Source organism: Tauraco erythrolophus, chromosome W (genome assembly GCF_009769465.1).
Source record: "Tauraco erythrolophus isolate bTauEry1 chromosome W, bTauEry1.pri, whole genome shotgun sequence".
NCBI lineage: Eukaryota > Metazoa > Chordata > Aves > Musophagiformes > Musophagidae > Tauraco > Tauraco erythrolophus.
The window spans coordinates 24,692,126-24,718,556 of record NC_141497.1 but is presented as its reverse complement, the minus strand read 5'-3'; the positions used below and the strand labels follow the sequence as shown (position 1 = coordinate 24,718,556).

Here is a 26,431-nt window from a genome sequence, read left to right as displayed (position 1 = left end):
ATCACAACCGCTGCCTCAGCAGTGATGGCGAAATTGTGTCCTTCAGCTACTAAGTCACACCTCCACCCGCCTCCGAGCTTTGACCACCCCTCAAACGAGCAATTTACACCAATCCCAATTAGTGAACACCCCTCACGAGAGAAATTTACACCAATCCTAATAAAAGTTATGTATGACTAGAGTCACTCGAGCTCCACCTAAAAGATACGTAAAGGTATAAAAATGGCAGCAAACAAAGGGGATGTTAGGGAGAAGCCCCCCCATCGGAACGTCTGGGATCAGTCGACGGGCTGAACCTCTCTTCTCCCCCCCATAGGGACGCCTATTGGGTAAGAACTCTGTGTTATGTGCACTTACTTAATTACTTACTAACATCTTGCTAGCTATTTAGTATTATCACTGATCAGTAATCGTTTTATATTATCACTGCAGTATTTCAATTAAAGTTGTTTTTGTAGTCAGTCACTATCACCGGCTATCCTCGAACCTGTATTCTGTCACAAATAAAATATATATATGCATGTTTCCGGAAACTTTTGAATTATTATAAGGAGTTGGCCCATAGTATTACTAGTGACGATCCCTTAATAAGTGGGCGAATCACCCTCCGACCTACTGAGCTGCCAAGAGAAGGCAGGGGGAGTCGGACCCAAGGGTCTCGCCTAACTTGGGAGCTGGTATACTGGCCAAATTACCTCCTGTTTGTCTATTAGTGACGGATCCCACAATAAGTCAGACGAATCACCCTCCGACCTACTGAGCTGCCAAGAGAGGGCAGGGGGAGTTGGATCCAAGGGTCTCGCCTGACTTGGGAGCTGATAGACTGGTCTTTTGACCTCAAAACGTGACAATGTCAAATCTTAATACCTGGTTTGCTGTATCAATATAACAATCATAATCTAGACTCAAAAAACATATAAAAGAATACAAGTCACTCAATCCTTAGAGGAAGCAGATGATGGTGGAGGCATCCCTGGCCACCGGAAGGTCATGAGTCTCACTGTCTAGCAGCAGCTCTGGTCCAAGTTCCCTATTCAGGAGTTGTAACTGCTTGACAGTGATCTGTGTTCTGTTACACTTCCCTGTTCTGTGATGGGATCAACACCACCTGGTTGGCCATGTGCCTGGGACCTTCAAGGCTAGCAAGGAAGGGAGTAATCAGCCTGGCACCCAGGAATCTTGAGGCTAGTAGGGAGGGGAAGAAGAAATCTGTTTAATTTGTCTACTTGGTTAACAGGACTTTCAGGGCCTGAGAATGAGGGGAAAGGGAATGAATACGTGACCCGCTCAGTCACAGACAATGGCTACTTGCCTTATAAAATGGCATTAGTTATGCTAACCACGTTACTAGTGTTATTCAACAATGAAGGGGTTAAAACTTTAGTAAGAATTTCATGAAGGATTTAGTAGGCGGTTTGCACATACCTAAGGAACATAACAAGATAAACATCCTTGAAGCTGTCAGAAGTGATTAAAAGGGAGACTCTTTATCCACAACTGTCTGCCCTTGAAGGGAACATCCCAGAAAATGTAGAAACTTTGTTCTCATGGAGGAAGAGAACTGAGCATGCGAAGTAATTTACATGTAAAGCGAGAGAAAATGAACCACTTGTTTAAGAGAATAACAATGAATATGTAAACATGTTCGTAGTGTATAATTAAGTTTCTGTCCAGGGGCCAGGTGTGCATGCCAGGAGATATCCCCCATGCACCCAGCACCGCAATAAAGTAATGCTGCTTTCTAACACTGCAAACTGTGTTAGAGAGTTTCTGTCCGGATTTTCGGTGACAATTTTGGCGACTCAGATGGGACCCTGCTCCTGAGACTTGACAGATCTGTGGGATCGAGAGGTCTCCAGCGCGCACCGAAGGATTTTCGGGGAGATCCTCCAGTCCCCTGGTCTGGTAAGTCTGGATGCACAGTCTCTGGGTATATTAATATACTATAAGGCATTACTTACAGGGGAAGAACCCCTCCGAAAGTTGCAACATGAGTCCCGCAGGAGAAGGGTTATATTTGGAGCTCTGGGTTTGTGGAAACTGGAAGTTCTATACGCTACTATGGGGACGCCCGGAGTATAAGAACATAACAGGAGTTATTAATCAGGAAGTATTGCATGTGGTTTGCTGCAGCTTTTTGGTAGTGCATGGCCTGATCAGCATAAAACGCACATAAATCCACAGGAGAGGGGTTCAAATCCCCCGAATTTGGAAAATTTATGGTACGGTGAAATTGACTGGTATTGACCTGGAATCTGACACTTGAGACTCTGTTACTGGAAACTGCGGCGGCTGAATGCACGGACTCCGTAGATGTGATACCAGAGACCTTTATTTACAGTTTACAAGCAGCTTTTATAGACTATTCTTCTAGCCACGATGTGTCCACGCGCCCTTTGCTTAGTTATGACTGGTTGCAACCAGTAGTGCATGCACCTATTTTAGCTTTACTATTGGCTATGCCTAAAAAAGCATTATTTTCGATCTGCTAAGCTAAATGTCAGCTGCTCACACTCCCTATATCAGCTTCCCATACTTCCTATGCCAGCTTCTCACACTCCCTTTTCTTTTTTACCCTCTTTATCGGTGTTTCCCAACTCGTCAAGTACACAGACTTAAATCATCAAGGTCAGACCCTAACTGTAACTGTGTGTATGATTCCACAATTCCCCTTTTTTGTTTTTCTGTGACCATTACTTGATGAACCGTACTTTGTACCATCCGCTGGAAGCATGACAATAGGCAGGGGATGATTATTATTAAGCATAAAAGGATTACTAGCAATATAATGCCTGCCTTTACTAAAGATTCTAACCAACCTGTAATTCCCCAACCCTTGAACAAGCTACCCAACCAATCTTGAACCTGTAATTCATTCACCCAGTCCTTCAATTTCTGTATCGTTTCATGAATTGATTCTGAGTGATCAGACAAGTTCATACAACACATTCCTTCTAGTATCTCACAACCATGCCCATGCATTAGCAATAAAAAATCTATGGCGGCTCAATTTTGCATTGTAGCATGTCTAATAGAATCTACATCAGTTAAAAGCATTGATAAAGCAGAAGCTGTAGCATTCGATTGTTTTGCAAGCCAACAACCTAATTTATTCAGTGTAGTTAACGCCTGTGCCACCCCAACTACTGGTGCGAATATTGAAGCTGCAATGATTTTTGCTGGATCCCAAAATTCAGCTCCAGAATCGCACTGGCTATCAAAAGTGTGTACACTTATTCCGGGTGTGTCTATGACTTAGGATCATGGTGGTATTAGGTAAATACATTCCTAAAGTCCCTATAGTACATGGACCTCTCCTTATATGCAAAGGAATACCCTGCCAAGCTCTATCCCCGCATATTAAGAACAATCCTTGTGGCAGGCATAATGGTGCGTTAGCAGATTGAGAAATATTGCAACTGGTAGTATTGCACCATGCAGTCGCACTCTGATACACATCTGTAGTGGCATTTATACTAACTACCCCTGTTTGATTTGATCCTGAGTAGTTAAAGTATAGACAGTAATCCATTTTTACCAATCCTAGGAGCTCCAGCTCTTGCAGCTCTGCTCCAAGTAAGGGTAGGTATGTAACCCATCCATCCCAGTTATTGTGCCATGAGGAACATAATCTGCCGCTTATGCCGCCTGGCATGGTGTTAATACATAACAGCTTCACCTTATCTGTAGGCAATCCGATCAGGCAAGTGCGGAAAGGGTTACCTGCTGAGGATATTGACAAACAGATAGTGTCCTGACCTATGGCATTAGCTATTGTTACCCATATATTTCTTCTCTGTGAGACCGAGGTGCGTATGGCTCTGGCTGTGGAGCATATTTCTAGGATAATTATCCCCGACAATAAATAACAAACATTCATTGTCACTTTCAGCCAAATCTCCTCTCGCTGTTTCTTAGTTCTTTCCCAATTAATCTCAAGCCCTGTCCCACAGATCAAACAAGCAATTCGATCTCCCACTCGCCCTTCCAGTCCCAAACTTTCTGGTCCATGATGCTCCCAGTCCAATGCTGGTGGTGCTGCCTTCCAGACAATTATTCTGAATCACAGGGTTGCTGGCATCCGCTAGACTCGTCCGTGTCTATCCTGACGTTGTCCGAGGTGGTCTCATCATTGCGGTTCAAGGCTGGTCGCACGCACCTCGCAGGGACCCACTTAATGCCGTTATCTGTGGAAACAAAAGCATATCCTTGACCCCAGGTTAATAACTCAAATGGTCCCTCCCATTTTTGTGTTGATAATGATTTTACCCATACTTTTGCTCGTTTACTTTCTTCCCCTTTGTTTGTGAGGGAGTGAAAATGTCTTATAATAGGGGGGTCCGCATTGTGATTGTGCAAATTTAGGTAATTCAAGGTGTATACAGATTTGTTAAGCCTGTTTTGTGGGGGCTCATCCTGCATTCATTTTTGTTTTTCTAGCATGGTTTTGAGAACCGTATGAGCGTGTTCTACTATTGCTTGGCCTTGGGGCAAATGTGGTATTCCAGTGATATGGGTGATTCCCCAACGATGGAAGAATTGGTGCACTGTTTGACTTACATAAGCGGGACCATTGTCTGTCTTCATCTGTTGCGGCACCCCCAATGCTGCAAAAGCACTGACAAGATGTCATGTCACATCACGAGATTTCTCTCCTGTTCATGCTGTGGCCCATATTGCATGAGAATAGGTATCAATGGAAACGTGTACATATTTTTGTCAGCCAAATTGTGAGACATGGGTAACATCCGTTTGCCAGAGCTGTAACGCATGTAACCCTCTAGGATTAACTCCCGTATGCCTAATGGTAGCAAATGGCTGACAGTCTGGGAATATTTGCAGAATCTGTCATGCCTCAGACCACGATAGGTGAAATTGGTGTCGTAAGGCCTTCGCTGATTGGTGGTAAAAAGCATGGGAGGTTGTTGCCTGCTGTATTCTGTCAAGCACTGGGGATGACCAAATTGGCAGAGTGAGCCTATCAGCTCGTGCGTTACCTTCTGCAATAAAACCTGGCAAGCTAGTATGACTCTGTACATGTATGATATAGAAATCATTAATTCTATGGTTGACTTCCCACAGCAGTGCCTTAAAGAGAAAAAACAATTGTTCATTACTGACTTCCTTTAACCAAGCATATTCTATACGTTGAACAACCCCACAGACGTATTGTGAGTCAGTGATTAAGTTGAACGGCGCCTCCCATTTTTTGAATACTGCAACCACGGCTGATAACTCTACAATTTGTGGTGAACCTTTAACAATTTGCACCTCCTCGTTCCAACTGCTATTGTCTTTCCATACTATAGCAGCCTTCCCTGTCTTTCCGGACCCATATGTAAATACCATGATTCCCTAAACTGGCGTAGGACAACACCGAGGTCGGAACTGTAGAGGAAGGTCTTATAGGACGCTCAACATTTTGTGTGAGGGGTAATGGATTGACACTTGCCCTGTGAAACCCAAAAAGGCATTCTGTAGCGCGACACTATTCGCTAAGCACCACTGTAATTGTTCCTGCGTGAGTGGAATTCTGATACAGGCTGGTTCTCTACCTTGTATTTGTACAATTCGTTTTCTGCTTTTACATATGACCATCACAATCATTTCAGTTCTTGTTACAATGTTTTTTGTTGGCTGATGTGACAAAAATACCCATTCCAGTAGGATCACTCTGCTGTTCCTTGTCCCACTGTGCTATTAGACTGAAGGGCTGTTTTACGTTATTAATGACCATTAACGTAATCTCTAAATTTTCTTTTTGTCTATAGGCTTGTTGAGATTGAATTGCTAATTCTACCTGGGTCAGAGCTTTTTGCGCTTCCGGCGTTAGCTGTCGGGGTGAATTTAAGCTAGGCTCTCCCTTCAGCATATCAAAGAGAGGGGAGAGCTGAGTATTATCAATGTCTAGCAAGGGGCGAACCCAATTTATGGTACCCAACAACCTTTGAAGGTCATTTAGGGTTTGTATTTTTGTATGCAGGGTGATTTGTTGAGGTTGCACAGTTGACACAGAGATTTTCCACCTCAAATATTTCCAAGGTTGCTCCTTTTGAACCTTTTCTGGAGCAATCTGTAGCCCATACGCAGAAAGCGCTGCTCTTGTTTCCTCAGTCAACCTTGCCAATAAATCAGGCAACTGACTGGCCAATAGGATATCATCCATGTAATGATAGATCAACATTTGTGGATATTTAAGCCTTACTCCTGAGAGGGCTTGTGCCACATACATTTGGCAGATAGTGGGACTGTTTTTCATACCCTGTGGCAGTACAACCCAATGATATTGCTTCATGGGTTCGCTCTGATTGATTGAAGGGATGGAAAAGGCAAATTTTGGCCCATCCTTCTCTGCAAGAGGGATGGTAAAGAAACCATCTTTTAGATCCAATACAGTAATCAGCCAATTAGCTGGAATCATAGTGGGGGAAGGGAGTCCAGGTTGGAGGGCTCCCATACCTTCCATTACTGCATTTACTTGCCACAGGTCATGTAACAGTCTCCACTTTCCGTTTTTCTTTTTTATTACAAATACAGGTGTGTTCCATGGACTAGTGGTCGGCACAATATGCCCCTGTTGTAATTGTTCATTAACCAATTCATGCAGCGCACGGAGCTTTTCACGTGTAAGGCACCACTGATCCACCCAGACAGGTTTATCTGTTAGCCATGTAATAGAAATGGTGGGCCACGCTTCAGTGACCACTACGTAAAAAGCTGAGTTCCAATGGTAACCCCCCCCCCCTCAAGAGGCCAACACATCTCTTCCCCACAGGCTGAGCGGAACCCCCACCATATAGGGGTGTATTGTGGAGACCTGTCCCTCGGGGGCCTGTGGAATCATACACACAGTTACAGTTGGGGTTTGACCTTGATGATTTAAGACTGTGTTCTTTCTGAAGTTGGGAAACATGGATAAAGAGGATAAAAAAGAAAAGGGAGTGTGAGCAGCTAGCATGGGGAGTGTGAGAAGCTGACATAGGGAGTATGGGAAGATCATATAGGGTGTGTGAGAAACTGATATTTAGTTTAGTAATGCTTTTTTAGGCATACCCAATAGTTAAGCTAAACTAGGCACATGCACTATTGTTTGTAACCAATCACAGCTGGGCAAAGAGCACGTGGGCACATCACAGCTGGAAAAAAGATCTATAAATGTCACAACAGGAAGGCTTCAGGCGGCTCCAAGCAGACCAATATTCCAATGCAATGGGAAGACTTTAGGCTCTACTCTAAAGCAAGCCCACACTCATCCAAAGCTCAGGAGGAAATGCCTCACTCTTAAGAGTAAACACCCCGCCTTAATTAGTCTGAAGTCACATGGTTTACCAGATGGGTCAAGGCTATTGGTCACTTGACCATCCATCACCCAGAGTGATTGGCTGAATGCTACAGCACCTGTTTCAAGGCAACTTTCCCAGTGTAACGAGCCACAGGTGTTTCTTAGCCAGCCTGCACAGGGAAAGAACTTTCACAGGATGCTGCAGCGGCCAGAAGATTTCTCCACATATAAAAGCTGCTTGTAAATTGTAATAAAGGTCTCTGGTATCACATCTACGGAGTCCGTGCATTCAGCCGCTGCAGGGGCCCACCACCTGAATCAAGTTAACACTCTGGTATGATGTGGTAGTGCCCCCAATACCCTACAAGCCAGAGGCCACCAGTCGTACTGGCCACAACGAAGGCCATTTTGCTGAGGAAATAACTGTGACATCTCTGCCAGTATCTATCATTCCCGTCATTGTGATGGTATTAGGTTTGCCCTCAGCATTGCGCACAGTACATGTTAGTTTAGGTCGCTGTACTGTCACCAGTTACACCCATAGAACTGCAGAACCTGTAGATCCAAAACTCACAGTCCCCCTTGTTCTTTTTTCTATATTTAGAAATTTAGAAATTTCTATATTTATTTAGGGGTTGACCCTGGAAGGGTATTAATTGAGCTATTCAGACTCCTGTGGGTACAACAACAGGTGGAGAAGGAGTCCAAACCATAGCCTGAATTTTTCCTACAAAATCCGCATCTATTACTCCAGGCAACACAAATAAACACTGTACAGTTGTACTCGATCGTCCCAGTAACAGTGCGCTTAATCCATGACCCACAGGCCCTTTTGCGTCCACTGGGATCTTATATACTGTTGATACCTGAAAAGGAAACTGAACTTTCCAAGACTCGTTTTGGAGTTTAAGAAAGCAGGTATTCTTTATTGCAGCGCTGGGTGCACGGGGGATTTCTCCTCCTAGCGTGCACACCGGCTTCTGGACAGAAAATTAGTTATACACTGCAATCATGCATAATTCATAACATATTTACATATTCTGAAACAATTGGTTAATTTTCTCTCACTTTACATGCAAATTACTTTGCATGCTCAGTTCTCTTCCTCCGCCCCTTTCTTTTGGGTCTGGGGTATGTTTAGGGTAGGTGGTCCATGAGTCAGTGGTCACAATCTCTCCCTGCCGGAGTTACCTTTTTCCCCAAGTCACTGCATGTTCACAGTTCAGAAAAACATGATAACAAAGTTTATGCAGTTTCTGGGATGTTCTTGATAAAGAGTCTCCCTTTTAATCACTCCTGACAGCTTCAAGGATGGACATCTTGTTAGTTTCTTTAGGTATGTGTAAATCACCTACTGCCGACTAAACCCTTCATGAAACTTTTACACAAAAACTTTAACCCCTTTATTGTTGGGTAACAATTTGCCCCCTTTTCTTTATCCTTGTGAATTCTTTCGCAAGAATTCATATTGTTCATGTTTAAAAATTGTGAGTAGCATCCAAACTCTCCTAGTCAATTTGGTTAATTGGTACCAGAACATAAAGTTTACAATTGTTAGTATTGTTACTGCTACTAGTACTACAAGCAAAGGATGTATTAATAAGTAAGTTCAACACTCTAGTTGCTGATGGTGAATATCCTACAAAAACATAACAGCAATGATGTTCTCCATCTTTCTTCACTCGTTCCAGGATGTGGTGTATTTTTTCAGCATCGTGATGGACAGTTATCACAGTTTTTTGTCCATTTTCTCGGGCTTGCTTCAGCAATCGTCTTAAGTCTTCATGTTGCACCAGTCTTTTCAGCAACATTATCAGAATTGTGACAATTAACACCAGGTCAGTCTTATTGTAGTTGGTCCTGTGGCTTCTGCTGTCCATTGTTCCTCAGGCACTTTCTTCACCTGGGAGTAATGAATCCAAGCAGGTCGTTCCCTGATCTTGATCGCCGTGTAGGTTGTCAGCAATATCTGGAACGGTCCATTCCACTTTTCCTCAAGGCAGTGACCTGAAATGGTTTTAACATAAACCCAATCTCCAGGTTTCAATGTATGCACTGGAGAATCTAATCCCTGTGCCCTGGTGGGCATTACTACTTTGTTTACTTCTTCCAATTGTTTTCCTAATGCTATCAAATATTGTTGTAAGCCCAATTCTCCAACTTGACTGAGATCTTGCCCTTGATACCTAGTTTGAAATGCTTTCCCATATAAGATTTCAAAAGGACTCAATTTTTCTTTGGTTCTTGGTTTAATTTGAAGGCTCAATGAGGCAACTGGAAGGGCCTGATCCCATTTCAAGTTGGTTTCTTAACAAATTTTGCTTAATTGTGTTTTTATTAGGTGTTTCATTTTCTCCACCTGCCTGCTTGCTTGGGGGCAATAAGGTGTATGCAATTTCCAGTCAATTTCTGAAAATTTACTAACAGATTGTGCTACTTGCGATACAAAATGCAGCCCTCTGTCTGAAGAGATTACTTCAGGGACTCCAAACTGAGGGATGATTTCCCTTAACAAAACTTTAGTCACTTCTCGGGCTTTGTTAGTTCGACAGGGAAATGCTTCAGGCCATCTGGAACAGGTATCCGTTAATACTAACAGATATCTATACCCCCCTTTTCTAGGCAATTCCAAGAAGTCTATTTGCCAGTTTTGGCCTGGAACACATCCTTTTCCAATGTTTCCAAACTTTACCTGGTTCTCTACCTTTGTGTTATTTTGTAAACAGGTTTCACATCTACTAATCACATTTTTCACAGTTTGAAATAAACTTCGGGCTATTATTTGCTTAGAGAGAGAATTATATAAAGCTTCCATTCCCCAATGAGTTTTGCCATGCTCAGTTTTTATCAACATCTATAGTATTCTAAAGGGAACTATTATTCCATTGTCCTCTACTATTGCCCATCCTGATGGATTAAACTTAGCTTTTAAATCTTTGATAAGCTTTTTATTTTTTTCATCATATTCTACCTTTTCAGGTAGTGATAAAGATTTTTCTGGGATCAAACTTAATACCTCACCTTGTTTCGCTGTTTGCCTCGCCTTATGATCAGCCAATTCGTTACCCACCTCCTTGTCAGTGTTACCTTTTTGATGTCCTTTACAATGCATGATGGACACAGCTGTTGGAAGCTGAATTGCTTCTAAAAGTCACAGTATCATATCGGCATGTTTAATACCTTTTCCTTGTTTGGTTAAAAGTCCTTGTTCTTTCCAGATCGCTCCATGAGCATGTACTACACCAAAGGCAAACTTTGAATCTGTCCATATATTTACTTGCAGTCCTTCAGCAAGCTCCAGCGCTCTCACCAAGGCAATAATTTCTGCCCTCTGTGCAGACGTACCTTTTGGGAGAGATCTTGCTTCTCTTACCAGATCAGTTGTTGTCACCGCATATCCGGCCATTCGGAATCCATAAACGACACCAACCTGTCATTCCCAGAAAAGTTCAAAGTTCCTTTACCATAGTTGGTTCTGGAGTCTTGCAGATGGCCTCCTTCCTTTCATTTCCGAGCTGTCGTTGTCCTTTGGAAATCAGGTATCCCAAGTAGATCACTTCCTTCTGCAGGATTTGGGCTTTCTGTAATGACACTCGATAACCACTTAATCCAAGGAAGTTCAGTAAACTCACAGTCCATTCTTTACACTCTTCTCTCTTTTCTGTAGCTATCAAAATATCATCCACATATTGTAAAAGAATGCCATTGCCTGGAGGCCTTTCCCAAAGTTCCAATTCCCTTGCTAATTGGTTCCCAAAAATTGTAGGGCTGTTTTTAAATCCTTGAGGTAACACTGTCCAAGCTAGTTGAGTTTTACGTCCCGAAACGGGGTTTTCCCATTCAAAAGCAAATAGATTACGGCTTTCAGGGGCCAAGGTGAGGCAAAAGAATGTATCCTTTAAATCCAGAACTGTGAACCATTCATATGTTTCTTTCAGGCTAGTTAATAATGTGTATGGGTTTGCTGCTACTGGATACAGATCCTCCACAATGCTGTTTATTGCTCTTAAATCTTGTACTATTCTGTATTTCCTATCTGGTTTCTTTACTGGTAAAATTGGGGTATTATATTCTGATTCACATTCAATCAGTAACCCAAAATTTGGAATTTTTCAATTGTTTCTTTTATGCCCCTTTGGTCTTCCAACCTTAAAGGATATTGTTTTTTTCTAACTGTACCAGAACCAAGTTTTACTTCCACCTTTATCGGTACAGCGTTCTTTGCTTTACCTGGAATCTCAGAAGCCCATACCCCTGGATACACTTGATCTAGGATTTCTTCAATCTCTGAGGTACCTTCAGTTTCTTTTTCAATTTGGATCATAGCCAAACTTAAAGACTTTGATTAATCGATCATCTTTTACTTTGAATTCTACTTTACCCTTTGCAAAAATTATTTGTGCCTCCAATTGCTCTAATAGGTCCCGTCCAAGTAAAGGTGTGATAGTTCGATGTGGGGGAGGGGGTTCTGGTGGTAGGAGACGGGATTTGCTCCCTGTGCCACCAGATCAGACTCCCATCCCCCTCGGGGTTGAGCCAATCATCGGCGCCTCTGCGAATTGCCCTATTTAAGTTGGGACAAAGGAACAGGAAAAGGTGCTTTTTCCCAGGAGCAAGGAGAAGGGAGGAGGGCACTGCCCTTGCTCCCTGGTCCCAGCTGGGTGGCTGCCCACGCCGGGTCGGCGCCATGTGCTCAAGATGGCGGTGACGGAGCCATTTGGAGAACTTGGGGAGCACCCCGCTCCTAGGGTGCCCGCTGGGCTGAGTTCACCCAGAGAGAACTAAAACCTGAGAGAAACGGCCACACAGACACCAGGTCAGTGAAGATGGAACGGGACGAGGTGTGCTGGAGCTGAGTTTCCCCTGCAACCGGTGGCGAGACGGCAGTGGCCCCCCTGCAGCCATGACAGACTCAGTGGAGCAGAGACCCACTCGCAGTCCGTGGAGAAGCCCACATCGGGGAAGAGATGCCTGAGCCTTAGAGAGGTCGTGGAGCATGGGATGCACGACGAGTAACTGTTAATAATGGAGCTTGGGATGCACGACGAGGTCGTGAAGCATCTAGAGTCCATGGGACAACCCACGTTGAAGCGAGTGGCCACAACTCCCTAAGAATCCAAGACTGTGGTAAAGCCTGCACTGGAGCAATCCAATGGGGAAGGACTGCGTCCTGCGGGTCAGACTCACGCTGGAGAAGTTTGTGGAGTTTTCCTCATGAGTAGGGGATCCATTGGAGCAAGGGAAAATAGTGTAAGGACTCCTCTTCCTTTAAGAAAGGAGCGGCAGTAACAACATGGATGAACTGACCTGCACTCCCCCATTCCCTGTCCCCCTGCACCGCTGGGGGGAAGGTAGAGCCGGGAACAAAAGGAAAGGGGGGTGGGGAGGTGTTGTTTTTAAGATCTGGCCTTGTTTTCTCTTTATCCTCTCAAGTAACCGGTTTTGTTTCCCTTTGTCTTTTTTTTTTTAAGCAACTGTTAGTTGTCCTAGTTTTAGCTGGGACAGAGGTTTTTTTTTAACAGCTAGAAAAGCTCCATGTTTTGGTTTTACTCAGAGGCTCACTCTGAGAAGAACGCTGATAACAAGCTGCCAAGGACTTTTCAGCGTGCCGGAGTGCAGAAGCACGGCGGGATAAGGGGGGAGCACAGATGGGACAAGGGGGACACGATTCGCCTTGTGATTTGTGTGGAACTTAAGACTGAGGGCCAAACTGGCCAATTAGTATTCCATATCGTGCAGCGTCATGCCCAGTATAAAAGCGAGGGTCAGACGGGAAGAAGGGCTTTTGCGCTTTGGCTTTTGCGCTTTGGCTTTTGCCGCTTTTGCTCTTTTGCACTTGCTGTGTTTTTCGCTCTATTGCTTTTCTTTTTTTTTTCTTTCCTCTCTCTCTCTCCCAGTACTCCCACTCTCGGAGTACTATCTCTCCCTCTCTGCCCCTCTCTATTTTGGGGCCTCGCGTTCGTCCGGGATTTGCAGTTTTCGGGACGAGACGGGCTTCGCATACGAGGGGGTGGTGAGCACCTACATTGTATTAAATCATCTGTATTAAATCACTCTTATCTCAACCCACGGGTTTCCCGTTTATCCTTTAATTCTCTCCCTCATTCCTGGGGGTGGGGGAGGGGGAGTGACTGGCTGTGTGTGTGGGGGGCGGTTCAACCTAACCCACGACATTAGTAAATTGTTTTGTTTTAAGAAAGCCGAGTCTGTTTTGCCCAGGACAATGGTTGGTGGGTGCTCCCTCTCTGTTCTTTTCTCGACCCTCAGTCCTTTTATTATAAAACCACGACAAAAGGTTTCGGAGATTTTGGTAAATAAAGGAATTGGTGAATCCATATTTGTTTTCCAATCTGAAATTTAATTGGCTGTAGAAAGAAAGCCTTTTTCTGCTGGCCAGTGGCTCCTATTACAGTTACAAAATCATAATCTACAGATATTAGTTCTTGATTCAATACAGAATATGAGGCACCCGTATCTATTAAAAATTCTACCTCCTCATTCTGGTTCCCTAGCTTTAATTTAACCAGTGGATCCGCCAGGGTAAATTCCCCAGGTCCCCGTCATTTGGCTTCAGCAACCACCTCAGGCTTTAATTTAGGGCATTCCTTTTTCTAATGCCCTTGTTTTCCACAGTAAGCACACTGGTCTGATCGTAATGTTGTTTGGAAACTCCCTCGAGATCCCTGAGGAGGCCCTCCTCTGCCTCTGCCTCCAGGGGTTCCTTGGGGTCCTGCACTTCGTTGTTCTAATGCCGAGATTGTTGCTGTGGCTATTGTTCTGCCTAATTTTCTCCTTTCATTGCTTTCTCTGTTCCTGTACACCCTCCGTGCTTCTTCAATTAATTTTTCTAAATTCCGCACTTCAGGCTCTTTTAGTTTTTGGAGTTTTCTTCTAATATCTTCTGATGACTGGCCCAAAAACAACGATACCAATTGTTGCTGCCCTACATCAGATGAGGGGTCTAAGGTGGTATATTTACGCATTGCCAATTGGAATCTGTCTGTTGTGGGTTAGGCCGATCCGGCAACTGAACTCCACACAGCCTGTCTCCCACTCCAGTAAGGTGGAGAGGAGAAAAAAAAATAATAAAAGGACTGAGGGTCGAGACAAGAACAGAGGGAGCACCCACCAACCACAGTCCCGGGCAAAAGCAATACTCGGCTTTCTTAAAGCAAAACAGTTTATTAACAGCTACCTAAAAAGACAAAAGCAAACAAAAACGGTTACTTGAGAGGATAACAAGAAAACAAGGCCAAATCTTGAAAACACCACCACTCTCCCCCTTTGCCTTTTCTTTCCAGCTCTACCTCCTCCCCCCAGCAGCGCAGGGGGGCAGGGAATGGGGGAGTGCAGGTCAGTTCATCCATGTTGTTACTGCCGCTTCTCTTAAAGGAGAAGGAGTCCTTACACCATCGTCCCTTGCTCCAGTGGATCCCCTACTCACGAGGAAAATCCACAAACTTCTCCAGCATGAGTCCTACCCACAGAATGCAATCCTTCCCCATCAGATTGCTCCAGGTGCGGGCTTTACCACAGTCTCGGATTCTTAGGGAGTTGTTGCCACTTGCTCTGGTGTGGGTCGTCATACAGACTTTAAATGTGCTCTGGCGTGGGTCATCATATAGACCTTAAATGTGTCTCCATACAGACTTTAAATGTGTAAATGCGTAAATACGCCTCGACCTGTGCCCATAATTCACAATAGTCTCAGGCTCAGGCATCTCCTATAAACTAAACACCTCCCCATTGGCGGGTGTTGTCCCATGGACTCTAGATGCGTACCGTACTCAGGCTCTGGCATCTCTTCTCAACATGGATCCTCCACGGGCTGTGAGTGGGTCTCTGCTCCCCTGAGGACCGCCTTTAGCTGCAAGGGGGAGCACTCGCCGTCTCACCACTGGCCTGCAAGGGGGACTCAGCTGCGGCATACGTTGTCCCATTCCATCTTCACTGACCTGGTGTCTGCATGGCCGTTTCTCTCAGATCTCTGTCCTTTCTGGGTGAACTCGGCCCAGTGGGCGCCCCGAGAGCGGGGCTCTCCCTGAGTTCCCCAAGCGGCTCCGCCGCCGCCATCCTCAGCGGGTGGCACCAGCCCGGCCTGGGCCGCCATCCGGCCGGGAGCCGGGGAGCGGGGGCAGTGCCCCCCTCTCTCCTCCTCGCTCCTGGGTAAAGGCACATCTTTCTGGTTCCTTTGTCCCGACGGAAATAGAGAAATTCACAGAGGCGCCGATTGGCTCAAGCCCCGAGGGGGATGGGAGTCCGTTCTGATGGGCAGCTCCTGCCCCAGAACCTCCCCGCCACATCAAACCATGACACTGTCTAAGAATTCCATGGGGGTTTCAGTTTTCCCTTGCTTTACAGCATAAAGTGCTGACCAATTTACAGCCTTTGAGATCGCATTCTCTAATCCAAATTTTATCCAGTTTTGGTATTGCTTTATTATCATCCGGATCCCAATGCGAGTAACACACGGATCGACTCCTCTTGCCAGCGTTCCGGCTGTAATTTGAGCCTGCACATGAGTTCGGGCTGTTCTTAGAATTAACTGTTTCTCAGTTTCAGTCATTGCATTTAACATTATGTCTGTATCTTTCTAGTCTGGGTCTTAAGTATTAATTTAAACCAATGCCAAAACAAGGCGGGGAGCGGGGGGCTGCAAATTTATAGCACATTCCTTTTGCCACTCAGGATGATTTCTTAAAGTGAAAAACATAATAGCATATACCACCTCATCCCATTTATAATTTCTCCTGAGAAACAGCATCAATTGCAATCAAGTATTACAATTCCATTATAAGTATTATAAGCATTACAGTTATACTAAAAGTATTATAATATATTATATATATATTATTAGTATATATTATAAATATTATTATTCAGCCATTTTTCCTCATCTTCCAATTTATATAGCAGCCACCACCGATTACAGTATTTAACTAAAGTTTTCTTATTTACATTTCCTCCCGGGGGACCCCCCAATATCTTTCCAATGTGCTAAGACACATCCTAACGGACTCTTTTTTAAAATTTCCCCGCTCTGTTGGTTACCCATTATTTGCTGGATTATTATTATCCCAATCCTGTTGTTACCAAACAAACAACTAGAATTAAAATCACGCCTCCTAGATATAGCCAATTATCATTAAAATAACACGTTCACTCTTATTTTCAATCACTTCGTCTATCTCCAGCTGTTTCCCTCATGGGAGGACAGAACCGTGGATCAAGACCTCGCTTCGTACTAAAAGTACGTCTCAGTCACACACACACAAACAGGACAAAAACAAGTTTTACAACTCCAACCACAAAAATATCCAACCATACAAACAATTAATACAATTCTTAAAATCACACAAACAATCACATAGAATTCAATCATTAATATTTCTGCTTCCAGATGGTTTCCGGTGGGACTGGAACCCACAATTGTAGTCACTTAAATAACCAAAGTGTGCTTTTAAGGTGCCTCTTGGTGGGACTGGAACCTGCAATTGTAACCAAAGTATACCTTTGAGGCGCTAGCTGCCCGGTATACGCTGTCCTGTGTACAGCTTACGGAGAGCTACCTTAATGGACCGGTCCCCAACCCAAAAGAATCAAAAAGAATACCTTTTCTAAGATGGAAGATGGTCCTTGTCTGTTCCTGCAGTGATCCGATTGAGGCGAGGAGTCCCTCCGGAGAAATCCCCGGGGGTACCCAAGGGAGTCCTGTTCTCAGCGGGTCCTGCAGCCGAACAGAGAGGGTCCCATCTGGGTCGCCAAATCTGATACCTGAAAAGGAAACTGAACTTTCCAAGACTCGTTTTGGAGTTTTAGAAAGCAGGTATTCTTTATTGCAGCGCTGGGTGCACGGGGGATTTCTCCTCCTAGCGTGCACACCCGGCTTCTGGACAGAAAATTAGTTATACACTACAATCATGCATAATTTATAACATATTTACATATTCTGAAACAATTGGTTAATTTTCTCTCACTTTACATGTAAATTACTTCGCATGCTCAGTTCTCTTCCTCCGCCCCTTTCTTTTGGGTCTGGGGTGTATTTAGGGTAGGTGGTCCGTGAGTCGGTGGTCGCGATCTCCCCCTGCCGGAATTACCTTTTCCCCCAAGTCACTGCATGTTCACAGTTTAGAAAAACATGATAACAAAGTTTATGCAGTTTCTGGGATGTTCCCTCCAAGGGCAGACAGTTCTTGATAAAGTCTCCTTTTTAATCACTCCTGACAGCTTCAAGGATGGACATCTTGTTAGTTTCTTTAGGTGTGTGTAAATCACCTACTGCCAACTAAACCCTTCATGAAACTTTTACACAAAAACTTTAACCCCTTTATTGTTGGGTAACACTGTAGTATCCATTATTGCTGTTTCACTGAGGGTGGCCACATCCATTCCTGCGCTGCCAGTGGTTTGTGCTCGGAGGTGGCTGCATCCACTTGGGGAATACATTGGGGCACTTGTGTCTGCGTGCGCCCACAACTTGCGTTCTTCTTGAAGTTTCCCAGCAACAATCCTCCTTTTTGAATATATTTAGAGCGACATTCTCTAACATAGTGGTGTCCCTTCTTATATCTCAAGCAGACTCCTGGGCTTTCAGGAATTTTAGGGCAATCCTGCTTAAAGTGACCAGGCTGCCCGCACCTATAACAAACCTGATCCACCCTCATGGCTGCAAAGGCAGCTGCCATTGTTTCCATTTTATGTTGAACCGTCCCCACCTTCTGACATGCCTCCATCATTTCAATGATATTGGGATTCCTAAGGGGTTCTAACATGGGTTTGCAATCTGCATTGGCATTTTCCACTGCCAGTTTCATTAATAATGCCTCTCTTGCCGCCTCATTCTCTACCTGCTTTTCTATTGCTTACTGTCCTAGTTTTAGCTGGGACAGAGTTTTTAACAGCCAGAAGAGCTCTGTGTTTTGGTTTTACTCAGAGGCTCACTCTGAGAAGAATGCTGATAGCAAGCTGATGTTTGTGGTTGGAAGTGAAACTCCAAGGACTTTTCAGTGTGCCGGAGTGCAGGAACACGGTGGGACAAGGGGGACACGATACCCCTTGTGATTTGTGGTGGAATTTAAGATTGAGGGCCAAACTGGCCAATTAGTATTCCATATCATGCAGCGTCATGCCCAGTATAAAAGCGAGGGTCAGCCGGGAAGAAGGGCTTTTGCGCTTTGGCTCTTTTGCACTTTTGCTCTTTTGCGCTTGCTGCGCTGTTGCTCTGCTGTTTTTCTTTCTTTTCTCTCTCTCTCTCTCTCTCTGCCCCTCCCTATTTCGGGGCCTCGCGTTCGTCCGGGATTGCAGCTTCGGGACGAGACGGGCTTCGCATACGAGGGGGTGGTGAGCACCTACACTGTATTAAATCATCTGTATTAAATCATTCTTATCTCAACCCACGGGTTTCCCGTTTATCCTTTAATTCTCTCCCTCATTCCTGGGGGTGGGGGAGAGGGAGTGACCGGCTGTGTGGGGGGGGGCAGTTCAACCTAACCCACGACACTTCCTTTAGTTTATCTATAAAAAGCATATACGGTTCATTAGCTCCTTGTCAGATGGATGTAAAGGAATTAATGACTTTTCCTCTATCAGGTGTTTTCAGCATAGCTTGGTATGCTAGCTGACGGGATTGGGCTAGAATAGCTGGATTAAGGCATGCCTGAAACTGCGGAGTATGTACAGGCATTTTTCCCATTAACTGAGTGGGTCGTCATCCTGTCTCTCAAAGTTCTCCAGCATCTTTAGTTCACAAGCAGAGCGCCAGTGAGATTCAAACATCACCTTTTGGGTGGGTGTGAATATGAGCGCTGCTATCTGTTTAATGTCAAAAGGAGTAAGTTCATAATTAAACATTACCAATTGCAGCAACCCTTGGGTGTAAGGGGAAGTGAGACCATAATCCAATACACTTTTTCTTAACTCTTTCACTAGCCCAAAACTCTAATCCCCTGTAATCAGCACGCCCATCAGGAGTTCTGATAACCGGACAAGCAAGACGCTGCGCCAGGTCACGTTCTTCCTCCTTTTCCGCCTGGTCCTTGAGTTTTTGCCAGTGACGGCGGGGATCTGGACCCTCCGTCTCAATCGGTGGTATCACAGCTCTCAGTAAGTCTATGAAGGAGGGAGTTGTAGAAGTAGAGGGAGTGAGTAGCGTGACAGGAGGGAGGGAGGAGGCGGGGGGAGTTGTAGAAGTAGAAGCAGGGATGGGGGATGGCGGAGGTAAATCGGGTGGTGGTGGTGGCAAGTTACACCCGTCCGCTGTAGTGCCTGCCGTAGTAGGTGACATTACCACTGCAGCTGATGACACGGGACTGGTGGCAGCATTTACAGCTGTGGCAGCATTTATGGCTGCCACAAATGACGCGGGATTAGTGGCGGCATTTGTGACTGCAGCTTTGGCGTGGTCCACTTTAAGCTGTTGTAGCGAGTCCGAGACCAGACGCCAGGTTGTTAGTAAACCAGTTGCTGTCAAATCCTCGAGTGACGCAGCGTCAAACAGCAACTCTCCCACCTCTCGCCGAGGGTCAGTATTAAAAACTTCTGTTGAATGTTTAAATATCCCCTTCCCTTTAAGCCATGCGAGCAACAGACGAAATTGTGTCTCGTCAATGGCTACGCCCCGTCTCCTAAGGATTTTCATAAAAATTTTAATGATTGATTTTTCTTCGGCCAATATAGACGACCCTATCATCCCTGGCTGCTCACCTGCGTCCTGCAGGAGTCACTGGTCCAGACTCTTCAGCTCTCACATCCCGCTGATAATTTCGGTCCAGACTGCTCAGCTCTCAACCGTTGATTCGTCCAGTCAGGCTCTGCCACCATTCACTCGCACTTGGTGACTCAAAGGCCTGTCAGTCGACTTGAATATCAGGTCCCTGTTCGGGCGCCATTTGCAGCGGCTGAATGCATGGACTCCATAGATGTGATACCAGAGATCTTTATTTACAGTTTACAAGCAGCTTTTATAGACTATTCTTCTGGCCACGATGCGTCCACACACCCTTTGCTTAGTTATGATGGGTTACAACCAGTAGTGCACGCGCCTATTTTAGCTTTACTATTGGCTATGCCTAAAAAAGCATTATTTTCTATCTGCTAAACTAAATGTCAGCTTCTCACACTCCCTATACCAGCTTCTCACACTCCCTTTTCTTTTTTATCCTCTTTATCAGTGTTTCCCAACTCGTCAAGTACACAGACTTAAATCATCAAGGTCAGACCCTAACTGTAACTGTGTGTATGATTCCACAGGAAACGTATTTAGGTTTTGTAAAATTATGAAAAAAGGTTTGGGATCCTCTACAGAGAGTGGAATTCTGAAAAATTCTCTCTTAGACTGTATCCTAAGGAACTGGAAAGATCTCAGAGGGGATCCACTAACTCACATTGTACTCTGTTTTGTGTCCTTGTATTATACTCTGTATTTCGTGTTTACTCCCGCTTCTACCATTTTGTGTTCCTTGTGCCGGCTGTGTTTGCTACATTTGTTGTATTTGTTATTTCTATGTTACTGCTTTTATCTTGTAATGGAAAATAAGCATTTGGCGGAAGGGGGGATTTTAAAGAAATCTCCCTTAGGATGTATTCTGAAGCACTGGAAAGATCTTGGGGGAGACCCTCTAAAAAAAATTAATAGAATATTGTAATCATTGGTGGCCACTGTATATTTTGAAGAGCCAGGAAAAGTGGCCTAAAATGGCACTCTGAAATATAATATTCTTTTACAATTAATGCTGTTGTGTAGGCAAGAAGGGACTTGAGATGAAGTCCCATATGTGGATTTGTTCTTTACATTAAGAAATCTTACGGAGCAGCAGAGGGATTGTGAAGATGTTCCACAAGACTCTGGTATTGGCATTAGAAAAGGAAAGGGGAAATGAAAAACTGAAAATATGATTTGAAGTTGATGGTTGTTCCCTGACAGAGATGGGAAGACGCAAGGAATAAGATCACGTAAAAGGGGGGTTGAGACAGATTTACTGATGATGGGAAATTATAACTCAATGAGGGGGACCAGGATGAATTTAAAAGCCTCTCTAGCAGATCCCTGGTTCCAATACAGCTGAGGAATGAAATTAACTTGATTGATACTAGGGAAACCTACTCAGTAGTGAATACTTGTAAGGGACCTTTAAGTAAATTCTCTGTGCCAGTTGTTGGGGTCACAGGAAAGCCTGAGGTAAAACTTTTTATATGACCAATGGAATGTAAAATTGGCAATAAGGTTTTATATATGCCTGGATGTCCATTATCTCTCTTGGGTCGAGCTTGATTAAACAAATAGGGAGCACAAATAACTTTATCTAATAATTTGATTCAACTTCATATCCCACAAAATAATGATTAGAATGCCCAGCTGTGTCTGTTACAGGAAGAAATTCTGAATGCTGTTATTCCTACAGTCTGGGCTATGAAGGTACCCGGGAAGGCAAAGGCTGCAGGGCCTATGAAAGTGGAACTGAAACCTGATGCTAGATCAGTAAGAAAGACTCTATAAAATTAAATACGAACTTCTGTGAGAATGTCAGCCTGAATATAATACTCCAATACTGCCAGTGAAGAAGCCCTGATCTCAGGAGTACTGGTTGGTGCAGGATTTAAGAGCGATTAATCAAATTGTACTTGATGTACACCCTGTGGAACCAAATCCATACACATTATTGTCTGTGATTTCTGAAAGTAACATCTATTTTATTGTGTTAAGAGCTAAAGGACACTTTCTTTTGCATACCTGTGGAGACAGAAAGTCAGCAGTTGTTTGCTTTTGAATGGGAAAGCCCATCCACCGGGTGGAAAACACAGCCTTGTTGGACCGTGCTATTGCAAGAATTCCAGAATAGTCCTACCTTGTTCAGTAACGTACTGGCTAAAGAACTAGAACATTGACAAGATAAGAATTCTGCTATTACTCTTTTACAATATGTGGATGATATACTTACAGGAACAGATACAGAACCACAGTGTAAAGAAGTAACTACCAGTTTACTAATTTTCTGGGACTGGCAGACTTAGACTGGGTGTCTAAGAAAAAGGCACAGGTGATACAAAACACTGTTTCCCAAGGAGAAAAGCTGGGAACTGAATAAAAGGAGGCGATATGTCGTACTTCTGTCGTACTTCTGCCCCTCTGAGTCAAAGAGAGAATTAAGGAGATTTTTTGGGAATGGCATGATGGTGCAGACTGTGGATACCAATTTTGGACTGATGGCCAAATCTTTGTATGAGGCCATAAAAGGGCCAGGAGAAGCCCTGGAGTGGACATCAGAGTGCTGGTAAGGCTCTGATGATATCAAAAGACTTTAATTACAGCTCCTGCCTTAAATCTGCCAAATTTGACCAAACTTTTTAAACTCAAAAATTAACTATGGGACAGAAGATCACTGTATTTGTTCCACATGTAGTACTGGAATAAAAAGGACATCATTGACTATCGCCAAGTAGAACAGTTCAGTATCACACTGTGTTAGTTGAACAAGACGATGTAATACTAAAAGCATCTACTTTCAATCTAGCAACCTTGTTACCCGCCAGATTTGAAAGATGTTCCCCTGAAGGATACGGATGGTAGTAGCTTCGTTTTAGGGGGAGAACGAAAAGCTGGATATGCAGTAGCAACTCTGGGAGAAGAGGTGGAGGCACGCCCTCTTCCAATAAATACTTCTGCACAGAAAGCAGAATTGATTGCTCTCACAAGAGCTCTGGAAAACAGATAAATATCTACGCTGATTCTAAGTATGCCTTTGGAGTTATACATGCTCACAGAGCCATATGGAAGGAACAAGTACTGCTATCCTCTCAAGGAACTCCTGTAAAACATGGAGTGGAAATTCTGAGACTATTCACAGCAGGTTCTTTACCCAAGGAAGTGGCTGTAATAAACCGATGTGATTAAAGGAAACTGAAGAGCCGATGAAGTAGCAAAAGAGTATCCTTTAGTAAAATAGTTGGTGCTCTAATTCCAGAGGTAAAAATAGAATCAAAAGCTCCAAGATATAATAAAAAAGAAAACAAATTAGCTAAACTTTTGAATTGTGATAAGAAAAATGAATGGTGGGTCACACCCAATGGACAATGTATGGTTACAGCTCCAATTATAAGGGAATTGTTGCATTGAACTCATAAAGATACAAATATGGGAGCAGATGTGTTAGTTTTGGCTGTTAAGAGATATGCAATTGGACCCAGAATGCAGCAGCACGCAGAAGGAATTGTTAGACAATGTCAAATTTGTTGTAAAAATAACCCAACAATACAAAAAACCCTTCACCTGGAGAGGTAAAACGGGGATATCTCCCCGGGGAATAATGGCAGATTGATTTTTCTGAATTACCTAGAAGTAATGGATATAAGTACTTTTTGGTAATAGTAGATGCCTTTTTCAGGATGGCCTGAAGCTTTCCCATGTCAAATCAACAAAACTAGAGAAGTAATAAAACGCTGTTAAGAGAAATAATTCCTAGATTTGGGATTCCAGAGGGAATATCATCAGATAGGGGTCCTCATTTTAAGGTGAAAATAGTACAAGAGGTTTAAAATTTTTTTTCAAAATAAGATAGCATTTACAAGTGGAAAGGTTGAAAGAATGAATCAGAATCAGACCAAGTTCCAAAGAGAAGTTGAGTCCTTACGAAATTTTATACAGGAGGTCCTATCAAATTGTAACTGGAATTGAGGAGACATGTTATTGGGGAAAAATCATTAAAAGATTATGTCATCTCCTTGGAAAAAGTTCTCTCCTCTTTACACAGGTACATCACATTGACTGCACCTGTCGCCTTGGTTGTCCAGGTGCATAATTTTCAGCCAGGGGACTGGATCTACATTCGAACCTGGAATGATGAACCTTTGAAGGAAAAGTGGAAAGGACCCTACCAAGTCCTTCTCACAACACAAACAGCAGTGAAAGTCTCCGGGATTCCAACCTGGATCCACTACAGTAGGATAAAGCCAGCTGCAGCCCCAGAATGGGAGGCCGAACAAGTAGGACCAACACATCTAAAATTTACCCGAAAATCTCAATAATGACATTAATAATCTGTTTGAACCGATTAGGAGTACTATGCACAGAGGAGGGTGAGGAGAATTTAATTCTGGCTTTGATCCAAGGATTTGGAAAAATGCGCAATCTTACTAGTGTAATGGCCTGCATACCCATCCTCCAAGCAGCTGGCCAGCCCTTGTCATGGGGAATAATTCCTGTAAATCTATTGGTTATAGAGGGATATGATAACATTTCTAAGGCTTTCATTGCAGCCAATGTATCTTATTATCTTGACAAGGTTGCCAAATGCAAACAATGAGACAATGATGAGCTGCAGGATCCAATGCCCTGAAGGCCAGGTGATAAAAGAATTGTGTTTGGGAAAGGGACATGTGATCAATACCCAGAAGGATCTAAACCTTTAGATCAGGACTTTCTAAAATTTGCCCAAACGGCTTCAGAAAAATAGGCAGAGGGGCTGTTGAAATTATGTGTCACTCAGAATCATGCTAAAGATATATCCACGACCCCAGAATGTGCAATATTGAGAAAGAAACCTAAAACATGGACCAGGTCCTTAGAAGAGTCCTGGAAATACATGGGTGTCCTAGTTTTAGCTGGGACAGAGGGGTTTGTTTTTTTTTAACAGCTAGAAAAGCTCCATGTTTTGGTTTTACTCAGAGGCTCACTCTGAGAAGAACACTGATAACAAGCTGCCAAGGACTTTTCAGTGTGCCGGAGTGCAGAAGCACGGCGGGATAAGGGGGGAGCATAGATGGGACAAGGGGGACACGATTCCCCTTGTGATTTGTGTGGAACTTAAGACTGAGGGCCAAACTGGCCAATTAGTATTCCATATCATGCAGCGTCATGCCAGTATAAAAGCGAGGGTCAGATGGGAAGAGGGCTTTTGCGCTTTGGCTTTTGCGCTTTTGCTCTTTTTGCACTTTTGCTCTTTTGCGCTTGCTGCGCTGTTGCTCTGCTGTTTTTTTTTTCTTTCTCTCTCTCTCTCTTTCTCTCCCTCTCTGCCCCTCTCTATTTCGGGGCCTCGCGTTCGTCCGGGATTTGCAGTTTTCGGGACGAGACAGGCTTCGCATACGAGGGGTGGTGAGCACCTACATTGTATTAAATCATCTGTATTAAATCACTCTTATCTCAACCCACGGGTTTCACGTTTATCCTTTAATTCTCTCCCTCATTCCTGGGGGTGGGGGAGGGGGAGGTGACCGGCTGTGTGTGGGGCGGTTCAACATAACCCACGACAGTCTTAATTGGCGCCCAACGTGGGGGCACGAAGGGGTTGAGATAACGATGTGGCTGGCCGGAATGCTGTTTGTTATGCTTGCGTACATGTTACCGGACATTCATAATTTATTGTCTTATCTACCCTATATGATGTTAGGCGGAATGTTTATGCGGTTTTCTGGCTCTGGGTGTTGGACTAGCATGAAAAGTATGTTATCGGTAATTAAGGGCTTTGCTATACTGTACGGTGTAACACTGATAAGATCATCGGTGCTGGGACCGGCTCAGTCTTTGTATTCGGCGGTGCAGAGGGGGATGGTGATGTGGAACTCGTTTATTAATTTTGAGCGTCACCTGGCGGATATCATCGCCAATTATACCGGTGACTTTTCATTCGCAAAAGCTTATGTTGATTTTGATAATGCCGAACATCATTGGAATAATTTAACCAGTTTGATTGTCCTGCAAGGTCTCCTGAATATATGTTTAATTATCTATATATTCAAAATCAATCGGCCATTTAGGGGTGTATATCAATTTATTTCTCGGGTTATTGTGCTTGCCATCTCAACTCCCATGACAAGCACTATAGCTACTCAGACTACAACGTTATCAGTTGCCCCCGTAAGGAAAAGAAAATGTATACAAAAGTTAGACGACGAAGAAGAGGAATCAGGGCCATCACAACAACCAAATGAGGAAGAGCAACCAGGACCATCAGAGCAACCAGACAAAGAAGAACAACTGGGGCCATCACAACGATTGGAGGAAGAGAAACCAAGGAAATGTCTGCGAAAGTCAGAACGCAGAGGAGAGGATGATGATGATGATGAAGAGTGACCAGGGCCATCACGAGAAATGAAGCGGGAGCGTTCTGTTTCGCCCCAGAGGAAATCTCAATGGAGGAGGAGTGACATCATAGA

The 26,431-nt window shown here is 44.0% G+C and overlaps 2 protein-coding genes across 2 annotated transcripts in view; both read left to right on the top strand.

Moving 5' to 3' along the window:
• Nucleotides 1-19,391, top strand: part of LOC147526265 (endogenous retrovirus group PABLB member 1 Env polyprotein-like) — a 76,425-nt gene extending 57,034 nt beyond the window's left edge. Inside the window, exon 2 of the mRNA XM_086630279.1 lies at nt 19,241-19,391. Within this exon, the coding sequence (XP_086486405.1) occupies nt 19,241-19,391 (151 nt within the window). The remainder of the gene's footprint in view (nt 1-19,240) is intronic.
• Nucleotides 1-26,431, top strand: part of LOC147526264 (E3 ubiquitin-protein ligase TRIM11-like) — a 346,932-nt gene that overhangs the window by 304,262 nt on the left and 16,239 nt on the right. The window lies entirely within an intron of this gene.